Source organism: Sander lucioperca, chromosome 9 (assembly GCF_008315115.2).
Source record: "Sander lucioperca isolate FBNREF2018 chromosome 9, SLUC_FBN_1.2, whole genome shotgun sequence".
In the NCBI taxonomy this organism is placed as follows: Eukaryota; Metazoa; Chordata; class Actinopteri; order Perciformes; family Percidae; genus Sander; species Sander lucioperca.
In genome coordinates this window covers 29,336,752-29,357,300 of record NC_050181.1, presented here as the reverse complement: position 1 = coordinate 29,357,300, position 20,549 = coordinate 29,336,752, and the positions used below count along the sequence as shown (strand labels likewise).

Sequence of the window (20,549 nt, the reverse complement as noted above, 5' to 3'; positions counted from 1 at the left end):
CTAAATAGTATTGATGTCAGCCATTGCACATACTATACTTGCTCAATGTATGTACACACAGGCAAAAAAACAAATACACAATGGAAACTTGTACAGAAAAAAAGCTATACAACTGCAAAATGATGAGGAACTGTTGTACAAGATTTGCAAGAAAAAAGAAAATATGCTGCAAATGTCATGAATCAACCTCATGGGTCATCTAATCACTCCTCTCTGTCTGGCCGCAACATTTTATCGACATCACACCTGATATCCTCTCTTACAATGCAATGAGTGCCAAAGCGATTGAGAAAAATTGTAATCAAACAGCAGCAGCTGTCCAATTATCCATCCTCATCTACAAGATTATTGTTTCGAATTTGTCACTGTTTACTTTTTGAAATTACAACTTTAATTTGATAACCATTTACCTCATGTTTGAGCACGTGGAGCAAAAGCTGGTATTTAACCCATCAAGGCATGATTAACCCTGTGAGATTTGCATGTATTTATTCATTCATTTTTAAACAGGCTCTGAGTTGTATTGCACTGTTCATGTCATGCAAAATACTTGAGCATGCTGAAGAATTCTGAAACATAAATATGAAGAATGGGTGATAAAAATTATGAATATTTTATCACAAATGCATCTACAATGCGCCACAACTTACAATGTAACCAGTCATAAGAAAAGTGATCTTTGCACACCATTATAATAAGAAAAGTGAGAAAATAAGTTAAGCGTTAATGCCAGAGGAGAAGGTACATTTACCATGTTCATCATCATAGTTTAGCATGTTAGCATGCTTACATTTGCACTAAACGCAAAGTACACGTGGGGTCATTCGTTTTGCAGGTATTTGGTCACTGACTAAAGTATTGTACATGTTAAAAATTGTGACCTGATGTAGGTGCTAAATGGAACTCGACACTTTGTTTCTACCTCTTTGGCTTTTAATATACCGGGTGAAAATCAGCACATATACATACAAACATACATACGTACATACAGTGAAATAATAACAAGCAATACAAGTGAACTAGCAATCCATTATCCAAAGGAACATGTAAAACAAACATCTTGGAAAAAGTGAAGTAAATAAGCGCCCCAATCACTGTAAACCCAGATTTAGTTGTCACTATATTCTTTCATTTTTGTTAAAAAAGAAATTCATTTCTAAACCACATTAGTTGTTTGTAATAATCAGCTTAAGTATGAAGTGCACAGATCATGTTAAGCAGAGATAACTAAGGACGTTAAGTTTCTATATGGGAGGGGCGGGGTCGTTTGAACTGTTCTGCGCTGAAGCTGTGCAAATGCTCATGGGAAGGAAAAAATATATGTTCTGAACGGGTTCTGTCCTAGTCAAAGTGTGTTTTAGTAATGTTTTAGGTGTGCATTTATGTTATCTGGGTTTTAGTTGAGTATGGTTGATTTAGGGTTCATGTTTAACTACATTTATTGTTGTACCATGACCGAGACCCGGGTTGGGACGGATGGGGTCAAAGCAGTGAGAAAGGGTGCAACAGCATATGTATATATAGATTGGAAAACATTAATTCAGTCTACTGAGTGAAGCTTTCCATGCAATATAATACATAGAAGTATGTCAATGATTTATATTGATTGTTTACTTTTGTTGTTTTGGAGCTAATAAATTAAAACACATTATTCTTAAAGTCATAAAGAAAAAAAAACTATGTATATATGAACAAATGATTTCTTTATTAGTGACATATATAGCCTTATGTTTTATATTTCTTATATTTCTTTGCATGTTTTACTTAACATGCTTATTGTAGGCAATGTGACTGCAGAAAAAATAATTTAAGTTTACTAATGATTTTATAGTAATGACTACTAATTTAAACTTGATTTGTCTACTGCATCAACTTACTGCTCTGTGTTAATACAACTTGACCTGCTAAGTTTCACCTTGTGTAAAAACTTAAGACGGTTTAAGGCAACTGGTTTCTGCGCAAATTTCTAATAAAGTCAACTAATTTGGGATAACAGTGTATAGTGTTAAGATCTCTGTGTGAAATATGTGTGCAATGTCAGTAACAGTCATAGAGGCCAAGTGTCTGCTTATCTTATCTTACTGTCATTGAGTGACACATTTATGACCCTCGTAGGGTGATCTTTAACTAGCTACATTCCTTAGAGGCAGACGTGCTTAAAACAGATCACAAATCAGTCTACATATCCCCTCTCATTCCAAACAGCTAATGATGAAGAGACACGGCTGATGGTGGCAATGACGTTAATGATGCTGATGCTGTGGCAGCATTTTGTTCTTATCTATATAATGGCATTCTTCCTCGTTTTGATCTCTCTTGCTATTTGACACCAGCTGCAGGGCCCGCAGCAGCAGGCGTACACGCAGTCATTGCAAACTGTACCCTGTGAAGACACAGTTAAGATAAGAGCGGTTAGACAATCAGCTGTGAAGTGGAGAAAAACAAAGGATTTACAATGGTTCATGATCACTAATCAGTCTTTTATTACGTTCCCATACAATGACACTGCATTCTCAATTAAGTTTCCAGGGAAACATGTTTTGTCCCTGATCACAATTGTTTTGGACAAATCACTAATGTTTTCTGATCAAAGTCCGGTTGGGGTACATTGATGGGTCAAACCAACACTGGGCTTTGACCCAGGAGACCGCTTTTAGTGTCCCATGTGAAACCAAAAAGTCATACTTAACCTATATAACCTACTTAAAGCTATAGTGCATAGTTTCTGCCGCCCCCATGAGGAATTCTAAGTATTGACAACAACACTGTTGGCGAGTCCACATGATACAAGCCTTCCGTGACCACGCACACGCAGTTGCTAGGAGGACACTCGAGTTTCTGCGCGGGAAAGTCGCCGGATGCCACAATCTTCTGAGCATAGTCATACTGAGAAATACAGAGAGAGTTATGTGGAGCTGATAGTCTTAATTAGCTTTGTAGCAACTCATTTGGCAATGGCTTGAATGTAACGGACGTTCATTAATATCAAAAAGTTACACACTAAAGCTTTACCTTAACGTACATTGCAAACCTACTTATTTTAACCCCAACCATAGACTTTTTCTTAACCCAACCCATGGATGTATAATAAGACCTGGATACAGCGTTTATTCCTATGAGAGTTGCTCAGTGTCACATGAAGCCCAAAAAGTTCTACTGCTGCTGTACCTATACTAGAGAGGCTACTTTTGGACCATTCCATCAAATTCTAATAGTGAAACGAGTCATTGTGTGACGCTCGAATAAAACTATTCACTGATTTGAAGACGTCTTTCCCTATGTAAGTCTATGGGGGAAAAAACTTTTTGGGCCGTGTGGCATCATGTGACGAACACGGAAGTTGTAATTTCACTGTTTGGCTGATGTCAAATTGGCTTCAAAGCCCGGTGTACTTCCTGGGTGCCACAAGTGACCATGTAGTTTCAAGTCACAGCGTTAACCAAGTGTTTCAAATCGCGTCAGTTTCACAATGTGCGCCGATCACTGGTAAATACGTTTTCCTCAGATCGTAATTGAGAATACAGACTTGTTGTATGGGAACATTCTTTTCTAGGAGACAGGGTTGCACAATACTGTTTTTTTTTGTTTTTTTGTTTTTTTTTTAATCAAAAAGTAGATTTGTTTGTCTGTTTGTTCTATAACATAGCTGATTTTTTTTTTTTACATTACTCATTGTCAAAGTCTTCCTAAACAAATGGGCTGGAACAAAAGGAGCAAAGTGTATTGTAACACCCTTTGTTACATGAATCGCTTGATGCTGTGTAGGAACGTAAATACACATTGTGACGAAAGGCTGAACAGGTTTAAGACTGATCAGAGATCAGATAAAACACTGACTTTTATGCTGGTGAACACTATGCTTGACGCAGTTGCATTTCATCAACACCAGGCTATGATAGCATAGCGTCTGTACCTCAATTCCATATCGTTGCCGTACTGACACCCTGAGGGCTGTGGCTATAGGAGGGATGCATCCAAAAACATCCAGCAGAGGTAAACACACACACTCCCCGGCCTCGTGGGCTGTCTTACAGTTGAAGCAAGGAAGACACCAGAAGGCCAAGCAACCTAAAAAGAAAAAAAATCACATTTATCTTCAACAGTAGGAATGCGCTTGTCTAAAGGGTTTTACAGCATCGTGAGAACATCATGGTTATATCAAAATATCCCTTTTTGAACATTTAAGTCTTTCTAAGTTTTTAGGTTTTAACTATTGTTCCACTCCAAGGTTATTACTGTATAGTTCTGACTTTTCAATTAGGTTTTTGTTTTATTTTAGTTTTGACTTTTCATTTTGATTGGTTTTTTAATTTGAGTGAGTATGCTAGTTTTAGTTTAGTTTCAGTTTTGATATATTTATTTTAATTTTGAAAGTAGTTAGTAGTCTCAGAGATTGGACATTGGCCGTAATGTTTCATGTTTAATGAAATGCGCTACCTCCGTATAGCAATTACGGCACAGCTCCATCTCATGTCAAGTCTGTTCAATTTCTGTGGTTCAATGTCACGAGAGTTGACGGACATTCTCCTTTTTTCGGTGAAAAATAATAGCTAAAAAACTAAATCTGAAATGATTTACATTCATTTTTATTTTATTTTTTTTTTTTTTTTTTAACATGGCAATGTAGTTTCACTTCAGTTTTTCTTCAATGTTTTAGTTATTATTTAGTTCCAGTGTACAAAAATGATTTTTCACTGCTTATTAAAACAAAAACTGGCAAACAAATCAGAGTGTTTCAGAGCTTCAGTTTTGGGATTTGATATCTCGTATTATCTGACACAAAACGCTGCCGTTGGTTTGCATTATTCAATTATAATGGAGCATCAACAACGGCAATACACAGCGATTTCTAAATACTTCACTATACCCGCTGATCTCCAATCTGCCGTCTGCTGGCATTTCTAAACCCAGATCATTGTAAGTGATCAGCACGTTTTCAACCTACTTTGAGCATCACTCTTTATCGCTAACTATAACATATGTATACCTGGTGAAAGTGCATAGAAAAAACAGAGAAGTGCACTTACACTGGGGCAGGTCTTGGAAGCATTCACAGATGCCAGAGGTCCAGTCATTGTATATGGAGGTTGTGATGAAGGGCCTCGGCTGGGTCACAACCATCTTAGACATGATTTCAGCTTCTGACAAAAAGATAGAGAATGGGCCATTCATGTATTCCTGCTTTGTTGCATCCTCACTGTCTATAACATCTATATGTCTATGGTGATTGTAATGATTTCAGATAAATTGAAGGAATACATTCTGTGCATGTTCCGCCCTCTACCTCCTAACTTATTCTAGACATTCATGTCTTCATTAAGTCAGACTTTGTTAAGACTAGTGTACTGTGCTGTTGTGTTTAATCAAGTTACAGAACCTATTTTCCTAGTGTTGTGGTTAAAGTAACACCACTTTTAAGATATCATATCTGTGTAGCAAGTGTGTTTGTGGGTGATTTTCATGGTCTAAAGACAGCTACTTAATTGTTACACTGAATACGAAAGTAGCTTGGAAATCAGACATATTTTTCATTTTCAACATTTCATTTCAAGGTTTTATTTTTAGCAGTTAGAACAGTTCAGTAGTTTGTGAACTTGCATTTGTCTTGAAATAGTGGTCTCGAAGTTTTTATTCTAAATGTGTGGCCCATGGAGCAGTGCCAGACTTGAGATGACAAATGTAAAGCTACTCTTTTCAGTTTCTGTTATTTAGGATGGAGAAGTGCACACTCATAAGCTTACAATTACACATTGCTGTCATCAAGCAAACATGTCGCATCTTCAACTTTTCCGAAAGTTAACAGACTTGATAGTAGGTGAACAGGTGGTTCTGTTTTTGAAAGTTTTCACAAATTCACAGGATACAGAATTTCCTAAACAGCTCCGGGATCACGCAACCCCTTAAATAACATTTAAATAACACACGGGTGGTGATGGTGCAGTAGATATGACACATGCCTTTGGTGTGGGAGATCTGGGTTCAATTCCCACTGCGACACATCAACCAATGTGTCTCTGACCAAGACACTTAACCCCTAGTTGCTCCAGAGGCGTGCGGCCTCTTACATATGTAGCAATTGTAAGTCGCTTTGGATAAAAGCTTCAGTAAATGACATGTAATGTAAAATGCCAATAGGAAATTATTAAAGTTGTCTTACCTTACTGTGAGCCAAGTTCAGTGAAGTGATGGATCTGCAGGACAGTATGGCATCTTATAGCCTTGCTGCAGAGCTGTGAACGTGACAGGACAGCACAGCATGCATGTCACTGACTGGTCTGTCCAGTCCTCCTTGTGTCAACACCTTTGACAGTCAGACATCAGACTATCTGGCCCTCACGCACCTTGTACATCTCAGATGTCATCGTGCCACAAAATGCACATTATCTCATTAAAGTGTGCAACTCTGTTCTTAGACAGGCTGATAAGAACAAAAGCAGAATGTATCGCATTATGTTATGTTTATCTTGACATGTGGATCTATGCCTCTGTTTAAAGTAGCGCAGTACACGTTCAAAACATACCTGTTCGGAACTGGATTGCTTGGCCTGTGGTATTGCTGCTTGCAGCTTTCTTGAGAACCGTCATCCAAATAACTTCACACTCACACTCACTTGCTCTTCCTTGGGTTCTGCCAGGGTTTTTCCTGCATTGAGGAACATTTTTGTTTATCAAATTGTAATAAATAACTAAAAATGCATAGATTTTTGTCAAATAAGGTAACAGACTCATTGCCTTTACTGTATTCAGACCGATCATGCTTAGTGTTGTGCATAGTCAGCGTCCACCGCAGCTTCTCACGGTCAGAAACAGCGGTGAAATACACTCTGGTTAACTGGCAAAAACATCAAAAGCAGACTCAACCATTAGGAAAAGTAGGCAACTGCCTGGGGCCCTGCCTGGGGCCCCAAACAGCTAAAGATTTATTATAATGTTTAGATAGGTTACTATACAAACTCATTGTACCCCGAAATAACTTCCAGAATGAAAATATGCAACTCATCTGTATAGTACTGGCTTGCTGCATACAGTAGTAGTACAATTTACCTGGCAGAGAAAGGTTGCTGGTTATGTTGCCGATTCAAATTGTGCTCTCAAAATATAACAATTAAAACATGATGCATCATTATTCATTAAACTATCCAGCTTTAAATTAGAGTTAAAAGCACCACCTTGAACAGATGTTACGTGAATTTAAGTACAATGGGCTGATAATGCCTCTTCACATTACTGTAAGTACGTTTTTTTTGGTCAGTAAGAGTGAGTGCTCCTCACATTCCACTACGTCAAGTTGTCCCGTCATGTTGGGGAAAATGTCAGTGATGGAGAACAGGCGTTCTTATTATACATACATGGCACAGGCAGCTGCGGAACCAGACCCAGGTCGAGTTAGAGTGAGACGGAGGCAGCTGCCCAGAGTAAGGGGCTCTGAGATAACGTTATCTTCTGACTTATGCTTGGAAATGGTGAATTTCCAGCTCACAGCACCTTCATACGATAACGTGCCTGGCTTTTGTTTGATATCTAAAGTAGGCAAAAAATGTTGTGTAAGCTTTTTTAATTGAATTTCCTCTTAGTGAAATGCTCTGAATTTAAGTTGGGCTTTTATTGTGAAGGGTAGAAACAGAAGGAGTGAAGCTAGCGTTATGCGCTGCTGTGGTCACTATGGGAGTAGTCTATATCGACGATGTTTCATTTCCGGGATTGTTCAGGTGCCGCAGGAAATTCCGCCGAATGTTCCTCACCTTATGCTTCCTTTGTGTTGGCGTTCTAAACTCTAGTGGATTTACGAGGACTATGGTTAACTGCTCCTCAGATCTCTGCAGGGTAAATCCAGACAGCTAGCTAGAATATCTGTCTGCGCTTAGCACCGCCCAAGACGATTGTGATTGGTTTAAAGAAATGCCAATAAACCAGAGCACGTTTTTCTCCCATCCAGGAATGCTGTGTGGACTAGCCAGACCTTCCTCCGCAGCACTGTGGAGGAAGGTCTAGCAATGTGAGACTAGGCAGTATCTAACTCAACACCCCGCTTCTCCAAAGTCCCTGCGACACTACCAGAATGCATTGCACGCCTGCTTCCATAGAAATTAATGGGAAGCGTGGAAATGACGCTGACAATGGACACAGCCCAATGACGCTACGAAAGCGAGACACACGAGTGTAGATGACGTTACCCGGACAGCTGACTAATCACTCATGGACCCTCCCCCTCTCACCCACAGTGGCCATCTCTGGCAGACTCGCTCTCTCCTCCTTTTTCAACATGAAATAATAAAAAAAGTCATGAAATTTGCATGTTGCACATGTGCGAGTAGTTGTAAAAAATACTCGCACTGTCTCAAAATTTGGTCGCATTCGGTAGCCCTGCATGTAGTTGAGCACATGAGTGTTGCTGTGTAGGTAATATGCAGTAAATAGGATTTTAAGTAACACTAGCTGAACCTAAGCATTTTGTTTGTAAATCATGCAATTTATGTTTCAATGTACCAGAGAATTGGTTTATTGCTCTGCATTTATTTGCATGCAGCATCAATTGTAATGGTAGCAGTTTAGCTCTATACCTGGTTCTGTACAACGCAGTAATTTGTGTATTACTTTTATAGTCTCATTCCTTTTCAATGAGAACACTGTGATGCCAACGTGAATGTCATTAAAGTTCAAGAGCTCAGATGCTAACTTCCCGACTCACATGTCATTACTGAATGGAGTTTGGCTGGCTGTCAGTGTACATTTCATGATCCATTAACACGTAGGTAAGAAAGCTACACCTTTTCCCTGCAAGGTGATTAGCTTTTAAGATCAAATGAAAGTCATATAAAATGGTAGAAAGTGAAAAAAAAAGGTTTATTTGGACACTTTACAGATTTCCAGCATGCTTCATTACCAGTTCAATTTACAGTTTAATTTTTGATGAATACATGTTAAATATCAGCATTTTTCAAACCACAATGTCTAAATTATTCTGTCTTAAATAACAAATTAAAGTAATCTGCTGTAACATTTGAAAAGGTTCAGCCTTTTGTTTTAGACTTTGTTTTTATGACATTTGGGATTAATGTGTTTTCCTTGTCCATAAAATTCATCTGGCATAATGCTTAAAGATTCCAGGAATGACTTCTGAAAATCTCCATTTTAACAACTGTTTAATGGAGCAGCAAGTAACATTTTCTCCATATGTAAAAAGAAAGGTAACAAAAGTGGCAATCATATTAAGGAAACTGCATACAATAATTTGTCTTTGTACACAATCAACCTTTTTTTAAATAAAGGTTTTACAGACAGCATTGTAATGTGGTACTTTGCCTTAAAGCTTTAGTGCGTAACTTTTTGATATTAATGAACGTCTGTTATATTCAAGCCATTGCCAAATGAGTTGCTACAAAGCTAATTAAGACTATCAGCTCCACACAACTCTCTCTGTATTTCTCAGTATGGCTGTTTAGAAATTGTTGTCGTCCGGCGACTTTCCCGCGCAGAAACTCGAGTGGAGATAATTACTTCTTCTGAAGAGTCCATCATGTTTTTTTTTAATCCTCCGTGTCCTCCTTGGCTACTAGCACTTTGATACATATCAAAAGTAAAGGTCTACTCATTCTGCAGGACTTTTATATTGAAGGTTGCAACACAGTTTGATTTAGTGGTTCTTAACCTAGGTTGGGTCCCCTGCAAAGGGGTCACAAGACTCTTTTGAGGGGCCATGAGATGTGAATGAAGAAGAAAATCTGAGAAGAAATTCTGCTACACAAATTATTTCACTCAACTTTCAAACTACACTCTATTTTTTGTGACAATATTAGATTTTACAAACCTTTAAATAGTCAAACCTTTGTGGATCTCCTGAAATCTGAAACATGACAAATGGCCCCAACTACACTGCTTTTTCATAAGGGATCACAGAGTAAAAAAGTTGGGCATCACTGGTTTAATCTGTAACAGTGTTTTTTTGTGTAATATCCTAATTTGACCAGTTACATGGATAACTGAAGTATACAGTAGCATCAAAATGAAATGCCCAGGTAAAGTAAAGTACACTCTAAGAAATATCTGTTCAGTAAAAGTTGTATGACTGTATATTTTTTTAACAGAAATTATCCGTAGAACGTGATTCACAGTTGTATTTGTGCTTATTTACATTTCAGATTGCATTATGGGACCTTTATCTGTGCTCCGGCAACTTTTGGCGGCCATGGAGGCGAAAGTGACACAATTTGTCCGTCTGCATTTCAGTGGTAAGTAACTGGATTAGGGAGCATCAAAAGCATCAAAACAAAGCTGTGGGCCCATCACGGAATTTTTGCGATTCCATGAAACTGCCACAGATTTTGAGTTAAAGGGCTGTGTTCATTTCACGGAATTCTGTGAGATCAGGTTGCAACATTACTAACCGGGCAGCTTTGTCTTAGAGAATTTTAAATAACAGAAAATGTTCTGGGTTTTTACTGCAGCTGCACACAAAATTTCTGTTTTTAATTATGGGACAAAGTCCGGGTAATGAGCTGCCAGAACTTTTTTCTGTTATTTTACGGATTTATTTCTTAGAGTGTACCTCACAATTGCACTTTGAGTAAATGTACTTAGTTACTTTCCTCCACTGCTACTTCAAAATATCAACATTAGCCCTGATCTAATGTTCAACTGTTATCATACTTCTTTCACTTCATCAGGGGACAAACTGAACTTTCCTCTCTGTGGGACAGATTGTGTCTTGGCTGAATTCTCCGAGGTAACAGGGGAGTGCCCACAGATCAGAGGAAGTGTGATTAAATCAACTCCTGAACACTGGAGGGCAGGCTGCAGCTGAGGACAGAACACAGGAGGGCTGCATGTGAATTTAAAACTACTTCATGAAAACCTAACCGAAACGATTAATCTATGCAAATCTTATGATTGTATAACAAATTAGGTGAAACCTTGTGTGTGTTCATGTTTGTATTCAAATTTGTGTATTATTTTATGGTATTATATTATTGCACATGTCCTGTACTTTTCTTTTTTTTCTTTGTTTGTGAGTACTGTTGCTTCTTGTGCCAACATTTTGACAATCTGAATTTGTTTCACAAGTGAATGTACATTTCAAAACCCGTTAATAAAGAATAAAAATAAAAGGAGTGCTGCATGTGTCTAGACCAGGTGCGCCCCCTGCAGGGCGGTCAGAGCAGTGTATCTGGCTGAGGAGGAGGAAGAGGAAGAGGCGTGGGATGCTGCTCTTCTCTTCAGCTCTCTGGAGATCTGGAGCCAAGATAGCGGATAGCAGCAGCATCCATACAGGCAGTCGCTCCACACACTCCCCTGTAAGACACACAGAGAGAGGCCTGAACACAGGTGGGAGGCTCGAACAAAAGGTGAACATTTGCATTTAGGTGCAAAAAAAGACATTTGATATGCAATGCAGCATATCTGGGTTTCATATTCTGAAATGAGATATACTCACATCCTTTGTAATTGCAGTTTTTCTTCATCGATTTGGTACATTTGGCAAACTTACAATTGTCAAAACTCTAAGTGTCTAATGCTCACACCATGTGGCACATTCAGCACACCACTCTATGTGACCTGCAAAAGGTGATTACTCAATCAAACGAATTAACTAGTTTAAAATGTATTCAATTTATGTATATAATAGTCATTCGACGATTGTGCCAAAGCGATTGAGAAAAACTGTAACAGTATTACTTGAAGTTAGTTTTAAAAGAATCTACTGTACAGTACAATTTTGAAATTTGTTGTAGCTTTACTGCTGTTCTTTTTGTTACAAAAGTCCAAATTAGGTAAATACACCAATAATCAAGGAGCAAAAAAAAATAGTAATGTACAGTGATACGGCCGCTTGAAGTTAATAGACAGTGTATTTGTCAGCCATAGTAATGGTCGTGCTCTTCAGCTTCAGTAAATATCCTCCCTCGGAGGACAGTAAGTTTCTTGCAGCCAAGCCTTTGCTCTTAGCAACAGCAACCAGGACAAATGGCTTGTCAGTAATGTTAGGATGGAAATGTTGGTGGGTGAGATTAAAGAAATCAATAAAGTCTGAGAAACAGAAGGCGGCTCCAATCTTTCCATGCGCAGCCTGAGCATGTGCGTTCTCCTTCATGACACTGAGTCAGCACTGTAACTCAGAGCCCAATGACCATTTTCTGTCACTTTTGATTAGAATAGAATAGAATAGAATAGAATGTCTTTTATTGTCATTATACACATGTACAACGAGATTGAAGCAACTCCTTTTCCAGTATCAACATGTACGTAAGAGAAATGTAACAGCATGGAATAAAATAAGTAGTGCAAAAGAAAAATGGGGATAAGGTGCACAGTTCTGAGACGCTATATACATATATAAAAATAGAAAGACAAATATGGTTTCTATACAGTGTGATACGCAGTATGAAATAATGATATTGCACAGTAATGAAATTGCACAGAATTATCAGTGTTATCAGAAGTATTAAATATTAAATATTGCACAGTAATGAAATTGCACAGAATTATCAGTGTTATCAAAAGTATTAAATAAGACATATTAAATATTGCACAGTATAAGAAAGTCCAGGGGTTGGGAGTAGGACTGTGAAGTGAAGTCAGTGCATGTGTGAGTTCAAAGTGGTTATGGCTTTTGGGAAGAAACTGTTCTTGAATCACTAGTATGTCTCGCTTCCTCACTGTCAAATCCAAATTTTATTCTTTCATAATATCAAATCCTCAAAAGAAAATCAGCCATGATCATGATGCATTTGTGAACTTCATCGACAGGATAGTTATGGAGCATGACAAATACTTTCAGATTCATCAACTGTTGTATTACAATTTGTGAATTTAATATTAAAGGGGTGACATGACCAACAAAATAATCCTTCCACCCACAAGCATCTTTACAGGTCTGAGGATTTGACTTTTTGATTCTGATTAGGGCTGGGCAATATATCAATATCATATCGATATCGATGAGGATAGATTTTGTCTGAAATTTTGAATATCGTAATATGGTAGTATGACACAAGTGTTGTCTTTTCCTGGTTTTAAAGGCTGCATTACAGTAAAGACATTTTCTGAACATACCAGACTGTTTTAGCTGCTCTATTGTTTACCTTTACCTATCTAATCAAAATATCCATTATTGATGATTGCTTATCAAAAATCTCATTGTGTTAATATTTTGTGAAAGCACCAATAGTCAACCCTACAATATCGCCAACATTTCAATATTAAGGTATTTGGTCAAAAATATCGTGTTATTTGATTTTCTCCATTTCGCCCAGCTCTAATTCTGAAGTGTGTTGTAAGTGCTGGCAATCAGCCTCATAGGAGCAAAATCAATAAACATCTTAACATTTACACGCTTGGCTTTCTTGAGTAACAGACCTGGGATCTGCTCAGTAGCACACTTTCTCTCTGCTGCGTTGACTCCCTTGTGAATTTACTGTGGGAGGGTGACATTAACTAAATGAACTAAAGTTATCACTGCACCCACAAACATCATTACAAGTCTGAATGCAAAATGCAACGTAAAGTTTACATGCAGACACAATGATACCACAATAAACATGAACAAAAAAAAATATTGTCTTAACTACATGGTTGGAGGGATATGTTGGAATGATGTTGGTTACCCTGTATTTACTCTCTTGCATTGTACAAAATAAAATATATAAAGAAAAAGTGCTATCAAAGAATAAATACAAAAACTAAAATATAACCAGATTTCTGCCAGGGGCGTAAAGTGTGTGTGTGTGTGTGTGTGTGTGTGTGTGTGTGTGTGTGTGTGTGTGTGTGTGTGTGTGTGTGTGTGTGTGTGTGCGCAGGGGGTGGTGGTACAAGGTCTTAACGTCTTGACGTTTCGACAAAGTCAATGTCATCGTAAGTTTGAAGTCTTGGTAGTGAAGTTGAATCCTGTGAACATCGTCAACAACCAATGGGTGCACTCCCTCCAGCACCAAACAGGAAGCAGCAACAACCAGAGCCAGTGTTGATTATGGTTGCTAGGGCGCAGCGCTAAGCTAAACGCTACTAAACGGTACTGGAGACATTCATCTGCAGGTACGGCACACTTTCCCTTAAGTTACCAGCTAACGCTAGTGGTAGCTAGCTAGCTTGGTTAAATTTTTCAAAACAAATCTAGTTGTCTCGCAATTTGTGACCCTGCAAGATCTCCAGTCTTCACATATTAGATGGGAGATGGTGTCAGACTTTAGTCTTTTCAAAGTCTGTTTAAAGTCTACTAGTGTATGGTAGGCATTAGGATTCATCCTCTGGGGACCACAAATGTCTGTCGAAGATGTTATGGCAGTCCATCTAACAGTTGTTGAGCTAAAGAAACTGTATACACTCAAAGACGATCTAGAATGTTAAATGCGTCTGGCTGAAGTAATCTGTCTGAATCCACATTCTATTTCTATTCTCATGATACCGGCTTATACAGCATTGTCTCCTTCCACCCATGAGAGAGTTTGCTTTACAAACAGCCCACATGCTGGGACTTGTTTTCATGAGAACTTCTGGCACCTTCCTAGCTCCTGCTCTGCAGTATTGACAGCGATCCACAGCCCACTCCACCTCCAGAGAAGCCAACATTACCAACCACCTCCTTCTTTCCGATGGCAGTGCTCCAGCTTTTGCCTGCCTGGCCTCCAACCACTCCCACCTCCTCTTGCCTTATCTCTCCTTCTCTTCACTGTCCCAGAAACAAGCGTCTCTCCTTATCCAACATCAGACTCATAACTTGGCCTTGGCATGTGATGTTTGCATGTCGAACATCAGTTTCGGATTGGTTATATGCACTGATCTGTGACTTGATGTGTGTTGAGATCTGTGGTTATGCACGTAGTGGGTTGGTTGCCTGGGCAGCTTGCTGAATATTAAAGGCATTAACAGCTTGTTGTGTAGTCATTATGTTATTTATGACTCTAGGGCATATGTACTAATTTAATAAGCACATACAGCAAGGGGGTGGCTTCTGGGTCTCCAGCTCCAAATGTTTTCTCAAAATCCCTGACTCTTTTAGGTTTTTAAAATAACTTTTCCCTCAGTCTCCCCGACTGGACAGGCAAATCAATGGCGCAAAAGGTCTTTTACTGGGGAAATATCGCCTTTGTTTCAAAATTCCTATCCTACATGTAACATGTAACTGTAAAAACAATAACTTAAAAATAGTAACATCAGACAATTTTTGCCTCTTTTGTGGTGGCAGGAGTGAAAATGAGTCATCCTCAACATTTGTTGTCTTCTGGTATCAGAATGATGAAGAAAGGTGGAGAACAATTAGATACAAAAAAGGCTATAAAAAGAAATTATTCTTCTCTTTGGCGACTATCATGTTCATCCCGAATGATTTGCAGATTTTTAGGCATTCTATTATCAAATGGCTTGAAAAATAGTGCAAAAAGCTGCTGTAAATGGAGCATGCCCCTTGACCCCCCCCTAGGTTTGGGCTAAGCCCCAAATGTTTACAACCTTTGGCTCTGCCCCTGAATGTGTATTGTAGGGATGTAGCGATGCATCTTGAATCCCTTAAACATTTATATAAATGTATAAAGGTTACTACAGGTTGGGATAAAGAACGCAATGCAATTTTTAAACGGTCTAGGGCATAAACTGCTTTTGATTTATTTGTTTTCACTTCAGACGTCACTACTACTTCTTAGTTTATTAATTTGAAGAGATGTTATTTCTATTTATTTAGTTATTGTGGGATTTGTTTTAAAACTCTAATTATTATTTTTTAATTACATTTTTGTTATAGTAAGGTCTGGCTAGTCCACACAGCATTCCGGGTTGGGAGAAAAACATGCTCTGGTTTATTGGCATTTCTTTAAACTAATCACAGTCGTCTTGGCAGCGCTAAGCACCGGACAGAGCCAGGACCGGAGTGGCGAGAGTCTGGCTACTCCACATAGCAATCGGGTAGTGGAGGAAATGTGCTCTGGTTTATTGGCATTTCTTTAAACCAATCACAATCGCCTTGGGCGGTGCTAAGCACCGGAGAAAAGCCGCGGTGCCACTGCAAAATAGGCTCTGGAAGGAACATCTTTTGGTGGAATGTGTACGTTTAAAAGTTGTTTTAGTCGTGTAACAGAAAACTCAGATTGGACAGATAGTCTAGCTAGCTGTCTGGATTTACCCTGCAGAGATCTGAGGAGCAGTTAACCATAGTCCTCAGAAATCCACCGGAGGTTAGAACGCCAACACAAAGAAAGCGGAAGGTAACGGACATCTGGCCGAAAATGAGGGGACATCCGGCGAAATTTCCGACGACACCTGAACAATCCCAGAAATTAAACGTCGTCTACATCTGTTGGTTTTGTACCGTTTATATATAAAGGATATTTTTCAGTCATATGTCTGCAGCTCATCCAAAAAGTATGATATAAAATCGTATTGTGAATTTAAAATCGTATTGAATCAAAAAAGTTGAATGTATCGTTACCTTGTGTCCTGATCTTACTGCATCCTCAGCATATATCTAAGCTTTAGGTAATGTAACTACATAGACTGAAAACATTGTTTGCATTTCTAAAGTAATAACCGGTGTCATTAGGCACACCTGCATGATGTTGGAGCTATTTCCCCTGTGTGCTGCTACTGTGTTTCATCACTGAAACGTCTCCATCTTCTCGGCAGTAATCACAATTACCCAAAGCTCCAGCAGCTCTGTGTAATTGAGCTGGGGACCCAGTGTGGTATGCAATCAGTTGCCTTGTTCCAGAAAGTGTGTATCACGACATCACAGCTACAGGGGCCATTGCACTCCACTGAAAGAATTGAATCCCAAATTTATTTCTCACATTCCTAAACCCAGCTATAAAGAAAACTCAGGGAAACACTGTTGTTGTTATTTTTTGCAATCTCTTCTCAACACTGGAAAAGAAGCATGAAGCTACATGACCAAAGCTGTCAAGGTAGATTTCAAATGTTAATTAGAACAGTTTTGATACCAATTTCCCAACCTGTCGCATCAGATGGCCATCAGATTTCACCACCTTTTTCGACATATTATACTATGGCTTTTTCATCACTTTTTTTGACATACTATACTATGGCTTATTTTTCACTTTTTTCAACATACTATACTATGGCTTTTTTCGATATACTGTACTATGGTGTTTTCATCACCTTTTTCGACATACTATACTATGGCTTTTTTCGACATACTATACTATGGTGTTTTCATCACTTTTTTTGACATATTATAGTATGGCTTTATTCGACATACTATACTATGGCATTTTTATCACTTTTTTCGACATACTACACCATGGCTTTTTTCGACATACTATACTATGGCGTTTTTATCACTTTTTTTGACATACTATACTATGGAGTTTTCATCACTTCTTTCGACATACTATACTATGTCTTTTTCATACATTTTTTCAATATACTATACTATGGCGTTTTTATCCCTTCTTTCGACCTACTATACCGTGGCTTTTTTCGACATATTATACTATGGCATTTTCATCACTTTTTTCCACAAACTACAGAAGTGCCAGGTCTGAGAGCGCAGGTAAGAGAATTGTTGGAAAACACAAGGTTGTATGTTCAAATCTTATGGGTGTAATAAATTTGGAGACCTAATTTCCAGGAATAAATAATTCAAATAGATAAAGAGAAAGGTAGTGTCAATGTATATACTTAAGATATATTATATTATATTAAATTATAGTTTTTTCATCACTTTTTTCGACCTACTATACTATGGCTTTTTTTTATCTCTTTTTTCGACATCTTATACTATGTCTTTTTTCGACACACTATACTATGGCTTTTCTCGACATACTATACTATGGCGTTTTCATTACTTTTTTCAACATACTATACCTTGGCTTTTTTCGACATACTAGACTATGGCTTATTTTTCACTTTTTTTGACATACTATACTATGGCTTATTTTTCACCTTTTTTGACATACTACACTTTTCTCGTTTTTCGACATACTATACTATGGCTTATGTTTCACTTTTATCGACATACTATACCTTGGCTTTTTTAAATGTTTGAAAAAAGCAAGGTTGTGTGTTAAAATTTTATGGGTGTAATAAATTGGGAGACATAACTTCCAGGAATAACTAATTCAAATAGGAATAGGTAGTCTTTAATATATACATATTATGGCTTTTTTATCACTTTTTTCGACACACTATACTATGGCGTTTTCATCACTTTTTTCGACATACAATACTATGGCTTTATTCGACATACTATACTATGATGTTTTCACCACCTTTTTCGACATATTATACTATGGCTTTTTCATCACTTTTTTTGACATACTATAATATGGCTTTATTCGACATACTATACTATGATGTTTTCACCACCTTTTTCGACATATTATACTATGGCTTTTTCATCACTTTTTTCGATATACTATACTATGGTGTTTTCATCACCTTTTTCGACATACTATACTATGACTATTTTGGACATACTATATAATTTGGCTTTTTTGGACATACTATATTATGGCTTATTTTTCACTTTTTTCGGCATACTATACTATGGCTTTATTCGACAAACTATAGTGTGGCATTTTCATCACTTTAGTCAACATAATATAGTATGGCTTTTTTATAATTTTTTTATACATACTATACTATGGTGTTTTCATCACTTTTTTCGACATATACTATGGCGTTTTCATCACTTTTTTCGACATACTATAATATGGCTTTTTTTCGGCATACTATACTATGCCATTTTTATCACTTTTTTTGACATACTATACTATTGTTTTTTTCGACTTACTATACTATGGCGTTTTCATTACTTTTTTTGACATTCTATACTATGGCTTTTTTTTCACTTTTTTCAACATTCTATACTATGGCTTTTTTCGATATACAATACTATGGTGTTTTCATCACCTTTTTCGACATACTATACTATGGCTTTTTTCGACATACTATACTATTGCGTTTTTATCACTTTTTTCGACATACTACAATATGGCTTTTTTTCGGCATACTATACTATGGCGTTTTTATCACTTTTTTCGAAATACTATACTATGTCTTATTTTTCACTTTTTTTAACATACTATACTATGGCTTTTTTCGACATGCTATACTATGGCTTATTTTTCACTTTTTTGACATACTATACTTTGACTATTTTGGACATACTATAATATGGCTTTTTTGGACATACTATACTATGGCTTATTTTTCACTTTTTTCGACATACTATACTATGGCTTTTTTCGACATACTATACTATGGCGTTTTCATCACTTTTTTCGACATACTATACTATGGCTTTATTCGACATACAATACTGTGGCGTTTTCATCACTTTTTTTGACCTACTATAATATGGCTTTTTTTCAGCATACAATACTATGGCGTTTTTGTCACTTTTTTCTACATACTATACTATTGGTTTTTTCGACTTACTATACTATGGCGTTTTCATCACTTTTTTCAACATACTATACTCTGGCGTTTTCATCACTTTAGTCGACATAATATACTATGGCTTTTTTATCACTTTTTTTGACATACTAAACTGTGGTGTTTTCATCACTTTTTTCAACATACTATACTATGGCTTTATTTGACATTCTATACCAGGGGTCACCAACCTTTTTGAAACTGAGAGCTACTTCATGGGTACTGAGTCATACGAAGGGCTACCAGTTTGATACACTCTTCTGAAATAACAAATTTGCTCAGTTTGCCTTTAGTTATATATGATTATTAATGATTAATGATACTCATCTATGTGAAGACACTGATCACGTTAATGATTTCTCACAATAGTTATTAACAATGACTTAACAAGGTGGGAAACAGATAATATCAATATTCAATTTTCATTTTTAGAACAGGCCTGAGGGCTACTCATGTGGTCCTTGAGGGCTACCCTTGGTGACCCCTGTACTATACTATGGCTTTTTTTGACATGCTATACTATGGCTTATTTTTCATTTTTTCGACATATTATACTATGGCTTTATTCGACATACTATAGTGTGGCATTTTCATCACTTTTTTCGACATGCTATACTATGTCTTATTTTTCACTTTTTTTAACATACTATACTATGGCTTTTTTAGTCATGCTATACTATGGCTTATTTTTCACTTTTTTGACATACTATACTTTGACTATTTTGGACATACTATAATATGGCTTTTTTGGAAATACTATACTATGGCTATTTTCGACATACAATACTATGGCGTTTTTATCACTTTTTTCTACATACTATACTATTGGTTTTTTCGACTTACTATACTATGGCGTTTTCATCACTTTTTTCGACATACTATACTATGGCTTTTTTATTACTTTTTTTGACATACTATACTGTGGTGTTTTCATCACTTTTTTCAACATACTATACTATGGCTTTTTTCGACATGCTATACTATGGCTTATTTTTCATTTTTTCGACATACTATACTATGGCTTTATTCGACATACTATACTATGGCTTTATTCGACATACTATAGTGTGGCATTTTCATCACTTTAGTCGACATACTATACTATGGCTTTATTCAACATACTATACTGTGGCGTTTTCATCACTTTAGTCGACATACTATACTATGGC

General features: G+C 37.2%; 2 protein-coding genes across 5 annotated transcripts in view; both read right to left on the bottom strand.

Annotated features, from left to right (window-relative positions):
• Positions 1-1,705: 1,705 nt before the first annotated feature.
• LOC116042334 (cornifelin homolog A-like) lies at positions 1,706-6,375 on the bottom strand. Its single transcript, XM_031288487.2, has 4 exons — positions 6,158-6,375; positions 5,028-5,141; positions 3,914-4,068; positions 1,706-2,383 (listed from the first exon to the last, which is right to left on the bottom strand). Exons 2-4 carry the CDS (start codon positions 5,128-5,130, stop codon positions 2,282-2,284), a joined length of 360 nt encoding a protein of 119 aa, XP_031144347.1. The 5' UTR covers positions 5,131-5,141; positions 6,158-6,375; the 3' UTR covers positions 1,706-2,281.
• Positions 6,376-10,541: 4,166 nt separating this feature from the next.
• Positions 10,542-20,549, bottom strand: part of LOC116042281 (placenta-specific gene 8 protein-like) — a 64,699-nt gene continuing 54,691 nt past the window's right edge. For 3 of the 4 annotated variants that reach the window (XM_031288402.2, XM_031288405.2, XM_031288403.2), the window contains exon 4: positions 10,542-11,289. In XM_031288402.2, the coding sequence (XP_031144262.1) occupies positions 11,122-11,289 (168 nt within the window). In that variant the 3' untranslated portion in view covers positions 10,542-11,121. Of the gene's footprint in view, positions 11,290-14,111; positions 14,798-20,549 lie in introns of those variants that run through there. The other variant, XM_036005163.1, reaches the window with a different exon arrangement.

Bases quoted from the DNA above. Each gene is read 5' to 3' on its own strand.
- LOC116042334 (XM_031288487.2), bottom strand. From the start codon at position 5,130: ATGTCTAAGATGGTTGTGACCCAGCCGAGGCCCTTCATCACAACCTCC. The intron at 4,069-5,027 runs GTAAGTGCACTT...TTTTCTTTTTAG, and splicing joins CTTCCAAGACCTGCCCCAGT to GTTGCTTGGCCTTCTGGTGT. The intron at 2,384-3,913 runs GTACAGACGCTA...GTGTCTTCACAG, and splicing joins GGCAACGATATGGAATTGAG to GGTACAGTTTGCAATGACTG.